This window comes from Pistacia vera, unplaced genomic scaffold (assembly GCF_008641045.1).
Source record: "Pistacia vera cultivar Batoury unplaced genomic scaffold, PisVer_v2 Contig111, whole genome shotgun sequence".
In the NCBI taxonomy this organism is placed as follows: domain Eukaryota; kingdom Viridiplantae; phylum Streptophyta; class Magnoliopsida; order Sapindales; family Anacardiaceae; genus Pistacia; species Pistacia vera.
The window spans coordinates 205869-215742 of NW_022195149.1; the positions used below are offsets into that span (position 1 = coordinate 205869).

Genomic DNA, 9874 nt, shown 5'->3' on the forward strand with positions numbered 1-9874 from the left:
ATTTGCTCTAAATATCTAGATGTAGGTGTTCTGGAGCAACAGCCATTTTCTCTAAAGATCTAGCTGTAGGAGTTCCTGGGCAACAGCCGTTGCTCTAAAGATCTAGCTGTGGTGTTTCTGGAGCAACAGCCAGTTGCTCCATCGATCTACCAACAGCAGGAGATTCTGGTTCTAAGGCTCCCTGTTTCAGAAGTCCCTGCAATCTTCAATCTTCTTGGCAAAATGTAAGCTCAAAGAAATACCTGCCAAAAAAAAAAAAAATGGTTAGTAATAATAAAACTAGGAAATGAAGAGCAATATAACATTTACTTACAAGGCAGCAAAGGCACGAAGAAACCCTGTGAAAGATTGGATTCCGCAAGGCTTTCAGGCAGTGAGAGCAGTACGAACTTTTCTGCGTTTTGACACCAAGTCACTTGCATCTTCTATATGTTGCCTAATTAGACTGCAAAAGTTGAACAGAACATCATACATTGTACAATTGCTAAGATAATGACATCCAACTAGGGTCCTCACTTTACCCAATAATAAGAAGAATATGCTCATGGGAGTCATTCAAACATGGCATGTAACTAAAGCTTTTATCCTCCAGGATCAGTTGCATTAAATATGAAGAGTGCAAAAAAATCAAATTAAGGTGTTTTCATGTAAGAATAATAATACACATACAAACTCCCTATTCAACTCTTTTAGATGATAATGCTGCATGGCTCTTACGTCATTCATTTTAGTTTGCTTTGTTTATTTTTAGTATTCACCCCTCAAATAATATATGCTATAGAGAGTTTTCAGAATTATGTGTCACATAAACACTGAATCACTGACACTCGGATCTACAATGAAAAACTTTTAGCCCTTAATGTAGCAGCAGTTAAATGTATATCTTTGAATACAGAGCTCCGCATCACACAAATGTAAAAAGATTCTTTCTCAGTTTAACTCATCACATAAAATCTCTTTCCCCAGTGACTTGCAGAGAAAAAAGAGAGAAGAGATAGAGAATTAATTTAACAGAAGCCATAAAAGAAAATTACTATTATAATAATAATAATAATACATGGCAGCAGTCTTGTGCATCTCATCAGGTAGCTGTAACAATTGCTGAAGTCATGCAACCATTATCAAAACCATGTCAAAATTATAAAATAAAGTATAGTTGATCATCTACAGGTTAGCAGCTGAGACTCCTGAGAGTTGTCCACTTGAACAAATGTAAGAGTTAAATAAGGATAACATTCACTTACTGATTGGGAAACACTGTAACATCATCAAAGCAACATTTTCTTTTTTTTTTACTCCGAGCACGCTCCTTGGTAGCTGGGGTGTGAACAACCATAAACCCTGGTGTACTATCTCCTGCATTCAAAGGAAAATTAAGTAGGAGAAACTAGTTAAAAACTAATAAGGCAGTTAAGCTTTACAAGTCATTACATGACAAAGATATGCCAGTCTTATTAAAGAGGAAACTGATATTCTGCAGCTCAGAAATTGAGAGCTTAAACACACCCCTTTAGGTGCGATATCATATAATTAAAGTTCTCTTTTACCTGAAGCATCAAGGAACTTGGATTGAGGAGTTGCATCCACTGTAATTGATACTGGATCCTCGCTTGTCATAAACTGACATTTACCATTTCCTGGCAATGACTTTTCCTGGGAATTCATTAGCTCTGCGTTAGTATGATGCTCTCCACCAGATGATTTAATTGATTCTGAAGGTTCCTTAGACCTAATAAACATTTCAACATCTACAGATACTGCTTGACACAATATATGGTCTAGAAGCTTCTCCGTGCTTGCTTGTAAGTTACTTAAATTATTGTCTTTATTTATAGCCAAGCACGTCTCTTTTTTCAACTGTGCCAAATGTGGAAGATTTGTCAGCTCTCCATCCGATGGATGGTCTTCAGCAGATGATTTAATTAATTCTGAAGGTTCCTTAGACGTACTAAACATTTCAACATCTACAGATGCTTCTTGACACAATCTGTGGTCTAGAAGCTTCTCCATGCTTGCTTGTAAGTTACTTAAATTATTGTATTCATTTACAGCCAAGCATGTCTCTTTTTCGAACCGTGCCAAACCCAGAAGATTTGTCAGCTCTCCATCAGATTGATGGTCTTCATCATATAATTTAACATGGTCCAGAGGCTCTTCTCCAACATCATGTAACCTCTCATCCAGAAGCATCTCTGCGCCTAGTTCTCCTTGCACTTCATTCTCTGACTGTGTGATTTCTGGAACCTGCTCTCCAAATGGTTCAATAGGGTTTGAAGCATCTCCTTCAGTCCCACAAAATGTATCAAGGTTTACCCCTTCTTCTCGAGTGAAAATATTGCCTCGAAGCTTCTCCATGCTTGCTTCTAAGTTGCTGAAATCATGTGATATGCGCACATTCATATCAGTCTCCATTAAGTGAGATGCGAAAATGCTGCAAAGGGCATATCAAAAAAGAGAGAGAAGAAATCATAAGAACCTCTTGGTTTATAACAAACAAAATACAAGAAGTACAACAAATTATATATGGTACATACTCTTCAGCTGGAATGTAATCAGTGGAAAAAGTGTCATGCCATGCAGGAAAGTCCTCAAAAGGATACTGCAAAATTAGAAAAACTAGTAAGTACACATCTTATTTGAAACTTGGTAGAGTGTTATTATTACAGTTAACTCATTGGCTAAATTCGGCCACACAAGTAGGGGTAACATGAAAGAGTTTTAAAATAATTGTTGGGCCCTTTCATACAAGTATTCAACAAAAGTTAAATATCAGAACACGGAACTGATGGCCATTTCAACAACATTTACAACTCTTTTTTAATAGAAACAATATTTACAAATGGTTTGTTAATTAGCTTTAATTTTTTATACTAACTCTAATATTGGGTTAAGATTAAACCAAAGTTTTGGAACTAAAAAAGCCAATAAGTAAAAGATCTCAAGTAACCAAATTATGATCTAAATTGAGTAGATAAAATGCATGAACAGATTGAATTTATGTCTTAATATTCTCCAGGTAAGCAAAATTTGAAAGCAAACAAGAATATACAAACACTATTCAATTTCCTATCAGAGAGATTCACAAAGTATCTTAGACACAAATATGTATTTGGCGATATCAATCAACAAAAGCACCCTGAACAAAGTTAAACTGAAGCTTGAACACTCTAAACAAGAGTATAAAATCTATATACACCTTTCCCAGAGAGTACTGCTGCATTTCCCGTGCTTTCGAGGCACCATCTGTTCATTACATAACAAATTACATAAAAAGCAAAACAGGCAGAATGATAAAGAGAGTATTTGAAACAATTCCATTACCTTTAAGCGTGATTTCTTCAAGAGGCAGCACATTGTCTCTGAGAAAACGACAAAAGTACATATTATAAATGAGTACAAGAAATAAAAATGGCTAACAACAGTGGATTTTGTAACTAGATTATCTTACCCACCAATGTCTTCAAGAATCCCCAGATCAAAAGCATCAAGTTCAAACCTGTCTGGTACAGTAATAGCATAATATGGTAAACTCACTTTTCCCTTCCGTGGCTTACTTTTTTCACCAACCACAAAGTCATTAATCTTAATCAATACATCATTGCATTCATCAAACAGATATTCAACTTTTTTGGAGTATATCCTGACTAAACCCAAAAGAAGGTATGCCAGAACTCTATATGTCACAGCATCAAATTCATTTTGCAAAATCTCCTCTGCAAACCACGAAAAATAAATTAATAAATAATGGGTAAGAAGGTACAGTGGAACCAGAAATTTAAGTTACCAGAAAAAATTGGCAATAATCTAAACTTGCAAAAGTAAACAAAAAAATTGCACTGAAGATGTGAGCTAAATTCTCACTGATGTTAGAGAACACAATCCAGTAGTTTTGGCAGTCGCCATGTTCCAAAATACTTAATTCATTATGCCATCAGAATTGTTCTGCTGTACTTCGAGGGGCATTTGACATTTCCTGCATTTCTATATAATTTATTACAGATTGACTTAATCAAATGTCAATCAATTTATCTCACTCAAACCGGATTCTGAAGGTTATGACTCCAACACATAGCTTTCAAGGTACCTAAAGTGTTTAAGAACTCTAATATGTAGATTTTTACTGTCTTGAAATAATGCTAAACCTTTGGTTTTACATATATCCATTATCCATTCTGAATCAACCAAATAAGCAACTACTAAATGCAAAAGTTGGCAGTACATCAAACCTCAGTGTGAAAATTTGATTGTATCAACCAGTCAAGTTGAATCTAGGTCCAATGGTACGTTTGACAATTCAAAAGGCATAAGAGTAAATGCACAAATAAAGGCCTAATAATTTTCAAAAGCAAAACAAAAATTATAACTTCTATTTTTTTTTTTTCCATGTAGACTATCTAATACAGATATCTATTTCTATTTGCATTCAGTTAGTTCACGAAAGACCACAGTCATCCAACAAGAGACATGAAAACCACCTTTTCCACCATTGAGAAGCATCAAGTGCTCTGTGATAGATCAATTGAAACTCCATGGTCACATTTGGCAAAATTTTAACCCAAAGCTGCTAATACAAAACCTTCATTTCATTAGTATACCTTACACTCATGTAGAAAACGCAAGAACATGATCAAAATTGTGACTTAGAAAGCCACATTTTTCCATAACAAAGCGAAGGGGGGGAAAAAATCTCAGCCCACTCACATTTATATGCTGGATAACTGTACAAAAATGGTGTCCATGTCAAAAGCCCTAATTACCAAATTTCTACCAGCAATCAATGATGCCAAGTCCTCAATTTAAGAACAATATTCCTCAGCTCAAAAAAAAAAAAAAAAAAAAAAGACCTGAGGTGAGGCCACGGTTTCTAAAGAACCAAACGCTAGAAGGTTCAGAATAGAGGCCGAGGAACTCACGCAGAACCAGTGTACTTCAGAGCAAAGAAACACAACTTGATTTTAAAGAAGAAAAGAAAATCAACAAACCCAGATGATTTTTAAGTTAATTAAGCCATATAAACAGAATACCCATACGGTATCATACAACTGACAAGCATCCAAAATATCTAAAACACTGTATAAGTTCATTCCCCAAGCAATTCCTACGTACATTTATCTTCAAACTAAAGGAACCAAAACAAATTACAAATAGAAATTTGTATAACCCTTGGCTTGGCTTTTGCTCTGTTATGATAAAAAAAAAAAAAAAAGAAGGCAAATACACCAACAAGGGATACACAAAGAGAAATCACCATTTCAACGAAAGCCATGTCAATAAAAATGAAAACTTTAGCATCGTATTCTCTCATTCTAGCCGAAAACTAAAAAAATACGAAAACAAAAACCTAAAGAGAGTTGAAAGGGGTAAGACTGACCAACAGAGGAAGGAATGTCAGTCTGAAAAACTTGAGCTTTTTGAAGCCTTTTGAAGCAGTAAGCAGCAACCCATATGGCGCCTAGAGGGCCTTTTCTTGACAGAAAACTCCGTGAATAGAACATTTTTCTCTTCTTCTACCAGACTTTGCTGCTCATGACCACGTTGGAGGTGAGAGATAATTTCAAAAGAGAAGGATTTGTACGGCGGCTAAGAGAATGAATATGAACGAACTTTGTGCACTGTGGAAGACAATTAAGAAACGGTCGACTGGGGTACCGTACAAGCTTCTCCGCCCAAAACTTGTGCCTTTTATTTTTGTCTTTGTTTTTCTTTTACGGAGAAAAGAAAAAATAAATAAACATTATTTTCTTTTTATTTTCTTGAAGGAATGATCTTTGCTAATATGTATACTTTGTTAATATCTCCTGCCCCCCTGAGGTTTATTTTATGACAACACATCCTTTTGGTTTAAAATTTCCTTTTTTTTTTTTTTTTTTTTTGACTAAAAATATATGAATCAGTTTACGTACATCTTAATTAATCCCACGAAACTTTAAAATTGATAACCGAGTAAATCGCTCAATGGACACTCCTACAATTTTTCTCATCGTGTTTTTTCAAACTAAGGAAAATGTAATAGAGATTTATATAGGATAGCAAAGATAATTGTGAGACCAGATGAGGTATAATATTTAATTCTAGAGAAATTATTGTCAACGACAATTTTGTCTTTTATTTACTATAATAGTATAATATTTAATAACAATAAGATAACTTATTGGATCTTCATAAGTGATAATGTAAAAATATAAGGACAAAATAAATATTAGACCATTATATATTTAAAATGCAAGATATAAAAGATAATTGAAGAGATTTTACTAATTTACCGTTAAAAAAGATGGAGATGAGAATCAGATAACAGATTGACCGCTTGTCGTTACCTAGTGCCGTTGTGCACAGTTACCAAGAGTAGATTTACAGAGGTAGGTGAGTCACGACTCACCTTCCAGCACAATTGTTTAATTAGGAATTCTGATTCAAAATTTTGGACCCGACCCTGAGCCCAACCATGTTAGATTGAAGAAATTTTGGGCCACCTGGACACAGAGCCCAAAGGCTTTATCTTAAACAACACAAAAACCCTAGTGGGTCAGTCGATTAACGAAGACAACTGCTAAAATCCTACACAACACCACACCTGAGCAAGAACAAGTTGAAGTTATGATTCCTATGCAACCATATATTGATCTGTAATAATAACCGACAAATAAACGAAAGAAAGCATGGCTATGTATTTGAGACGAGCAGTCTCTTACCGGAACACAATTCTACTTCTTAGAAGCGGAAGCTCTTCTCTGCAATCCTACAGAAACTTGTCTCACGCTCTCTGCTATCGCAATTCGGGGATCATTGGGACCCAGTACAATGACCCCACTCTTTCTTCTCTAGAGTTCCTGCGAGATTTTCGCCGAGGTTTTGCCAAATCCAAAAAGTCGAGTACTTCTCTGAACTCTCTGTTTACTTTTTGTTGCTTTGAGTATGGAGTTGTTATTTTTAGATTTGGGTTTTTGTAATGTGATTTTATGGCTTTTGATGATTGATGGGGTGGTTTTGTGACATTTGAATTTTTGGGTGTGTTTTTATTTTGCTGAAGCAGCTGCTAATATTTTTTTAGCTTTATTTTATCAGTGGCAGGAGTCATTGTGAATGCAATTCTGATTTGTTAAAGATAGTGTTTTTATTTTTTATATAGTGTATTCCAATTGTAATTATGTTCAAAGGTTGACGCTTCAGTTATGCTTAATCACTAATGTTAGCTGCTGCATATGCTTTGGTATGGGCAAGTTATTTGATCTAATAACTAATAATAGAAATATAGCCTTAGATATGGTGATAGGAAGGGAGGAAGAGATTCTTGTAGCCGATCTCAAATAGCTTTGGACTGAGGTCTCTAAACCAGCGTCACTAATGCACATTGCGCAGATTGCAATTTGCATATGAATGTAGTTCTTTAAATTGTGGTTTCTGAACGCTTGTGCATGAACTTATTCCTTTTTTTTTTCTTTTTTTTTTTTTATATGTTTCTAGGGGATGATTCAGCTTCTGGGAGTACGGTTGAATTTGTGGATATTGGGCCTACTGTTAAAGAAGCTGCTGTCTCACAGATGGATGCAGCAATAGTTGCCTTGTCACGAGAATTAACCAAACTAAGAACAGGAAGGGCATCTCCAGGTACATTATAAAAGAAGATCTCATTTTGATTTAGTGGCCGATATTTGGTGGTCCGATATGCTGACATAAATATTTATGAAATTTGTTCTCAGGGATGCTTGATCACATCATTGTAGAAACCGGTGGCGTGAGGATGCCCTTGAATCATTTAGCTGTCGTTTCGGTCTTAGATTCTAAAACTTTATCAATAAATCCTTATGATCCAAATGTAATTATCTAAACAAGCTCAGATTTATTTTGCTTCTTCTGTTTCCCTTTGTCAGCAATGGTTTCATTTTTATACACATGCCCAACGTTTTATCTTAACAAGTTTAGAATTTATGCACTCTTCTCCAAATTAAATTGTAAAACTTGGAAAAAACACATCACTGAAAAATAAATTGATTTTTCTTATTCACTTCCAAAAGGAGCCCTTTTGTATTTCCAGGCCAATTAGATCGTTCCCCTGATGAAGTGATTGTTTCTTGCAGACTGTAAAAGAGTTAGAGAAAGCCATTGTTTCATCTCCACTAGGGTTGAATCCTAAAGTGGATGGGGAACGGTTGGTTGCAGCTATTCCACCGTAAGCTCTTGATCTATTTGAAGTTGTTTTTTAATAATTATATGCCTTCTCTAAATAAAAAATGCATGCAAGCGGAAGCTATCCGCTAGTTTGTTTGGTAAAGTCTCAAGAGTTCGTTAAGAATGTCAAATTCTCTCGTTGCCTGACTGATTTTATTCTTTTGTGGCTTGTATTGATCAGATTGACCAAAGAGCACATACGGGTATGCATGTATTAATAGACTCTTATTGTCGTTGTTGTTATAATTCACCACGTAACAGCTATATTATCTGATGTTTGAAACCTGTACCAGGCTATTTGTAAGTTGGTATCAAAGACTTCTGAAGATGTTAAACAGAGTATAAGAAGAGCTCGGCAGAAGGTATGATGATAAAAGATTATCAAAAATTTTGATTATTGCCTAAAAAATCAGATTCAATTAGAAGTTATTATCTAGAGTCATGCAGTTATGAAACCTTTATAGGGGATTTTTTCTGTTTGATGTCACCAATAATAACTGTGTTTGAGTAAAGTGCATAGCCAGGTGGAGGTTACCCACATTTAATAGTCCTATGCTGCTGCAAGAAATGACTGGAAATTATATGTTTATGATCACCTTATTAACGTTTTGTTGCTTCTCATATGATGTTGGAAAATCTAGCACATTGTGGAATGTTATTTATTTATTTTTTTTCACTCTTTCACTGTGTAGATCTCAGGTAATGTCATCAGATTCATGATACTATTGCTTCAGTTACTAGTTTATATCATGTTAAAAGATGTCCTTGTATTCTAATGTCTCTTATAATTAGCTATAGCTTATGGTTTTGGTAGGAAATTATTTAAACCTCTGATTTGTGATTTTTTATTAGAAAAAATAATATAAGAAAATGCATTTGACAGAGACCTTTCCTTTTCAGAAATTGCCATTGTTGCCCCAAGTTTCGAAGCTTATATTCTTGTTTTTACAGGCATTGGATACAATGAAGAAAGCAGGTTCAAGTTTTCCTAAAGATGAAGCAAAGAGACTGGAGAAAGAGGCATGTTTTTAGCTAATCCTGGCAAAAGAAAATAATAAGGGTTTTGTGTTGATGTTTCCTGCTTCTTCTTCCTTTTCCAGGTAGATGAGTTGACTAAGAAGTTTGTCAAATCAGCAGAAGATATGTGCAAGGCGAAAGAGAAGGAAATCACGGAAGGCTGAGTAAGCAATGTGATACGGTCCATACGGATATCATTTAATATCTTCTAATTTATAGACACCTGAAATTCAATTACTCTATTCTGAAAGTTATCTGTAGATTTAGACGAATATTGGCTGTTCACTTCCTGAGAGGATGGGGCATGTCACATTTATATGAGAAAATCTAGAGATCTGATACTCTATTACAAAAGCATCCAATACAATTTGTTTTCCGTTGACTTCACCATTCAAAATAATAGATTTGGAGTTTTGATTGTAAGTTTCCATAGTAGCAGCCATGTAGATAAGCGGGAGACTTTATTTTTGTATGTCGAGATGAGTTAAGACTTTCTCCTGAATTGAGATGTTTGAGCATTTAAGAATCTTATTTCAAGTAAATATAATACTTAGAACTAGGGGTGAGCACAGATAGCGGGTAGAACCGGAACCTACGGGTAGAATCGGAACCTACCTGGAGCCGGCATTGTGTGGTTAGGTTCCAGTTCTATTTTATTGGAACTAAAACTGTGTGGTTCCGGTTCTAA

General features: G+C 35.1%; 2 protein-coding genes across 3 annotated transcripts; one reads left to right on the forward strand and one right to left on the reverse strand.

The window, feature by feature from the left end:
- Positions 1-110: 110 nt before the first annotated feature.
- Positions 111-5697, reverse strand: LOC116140813 (sister chromatid cohesion 1 protein 2-like). 2 transcript variants are annotated; one of them, XM_031426393.1, is made up of 8 exons: positions 5372-5697; positions 3449-3713; positions 3322-3359; positions 2535-2599; positions 1548-2431; positions 1245-1356; positions 314-445; positions 111-242 (listed from the first exon to the last, which is right to left on the reverse strand). In XM_031426393.1, the coding sequence occupies exons 2-7, from the start codon at positions 3516-3518 to the stop codon at positions 367-369; spliced, it is 1248 nt and encodes a 415-aa protein (XP_031282253.1). In that variant the 5' UTR covers positions 3519-3713; positions 5372-5697; the 3' UTR covers positions 111-242; positions 314-366. The 2 variants fall into 2 exon arrangements, with proteins under 2 accessions (XP_031282253.1, XP_031282258.1); XM_031426398.1 differs by lacking the exons at positions 3322-3359; positions 3449-3713; positions 5372-5697 and adding an exon at positions 3197-3294.
- Positions 5698-6544: 847 nt separating this feature from the next.
- Positions 6545-9609, forward strand: LOC116140714 (ribosome-recycling factor). The gene is made up of 8 exons (XM_031426311.1): positions 6545-6873; positions 7465-7608; positions 7701-7816; positions 8079-8170; positions 8351-8372; positions 8463-8531; positions 9121-9189; positions 9270-9609. The coding sequence occupies exons 1-8, from the start codon at positions 6660-6662 to the stop codon at positions 9348-9350; spliced, it is 807 nt and encodes a 268-aa protein (XP_031282171.1). The 5' UTR covers positions 6545-6659; the 3' UTR covers positions 9351-9609.
- The last annotated feature ends 265 nt before the right edge of the window (positions 9610-9874 follow it).

Coding starts and splice junctions, on each gene's coding strand:
- LOC116140813 (XM_031426393.1), bottom strand. CDS start 3,518: ATGCTATTACTGTACCAGACAGGTTTGAACTTGATGCTTTTGATCTGG. Junction 3,360..3,448: donor ATTCTTGAAGACATTGGTGG/GTAAGATAATCT, acceptor TCGTTTTCTCAG/AGACAATGTGCTGCCTCTTG. Junction 2,600..3,321: donor TGAAGAAATCACGCTTAAAG/GTAATGGAATTG, acceptor CTAATTTTGCAG/TATCCTTTTGAGGACTTTCC.
- LOC116140714 (XM_031426311.1), top strand. CDS start 6,660: ATGGCTATGTATTTGAGACGAGCAGTCTCTTACCGGAACACAATTCTA. Junction 6,874..7,464: donor TGCCAAATCCAAAAAGTCGA/GTACTTCTCTGA, acceptor ATATGTTTCTAG/GGGATGATTCAGCTTCTGGG. Junction 9,190..9,269: donor CAAAGAGACTGGAGAAAGAG/GCATGTTTTTAG, acceptor TTCCTTTTCCAG/GTAGATGAGTTGACTAAGAA.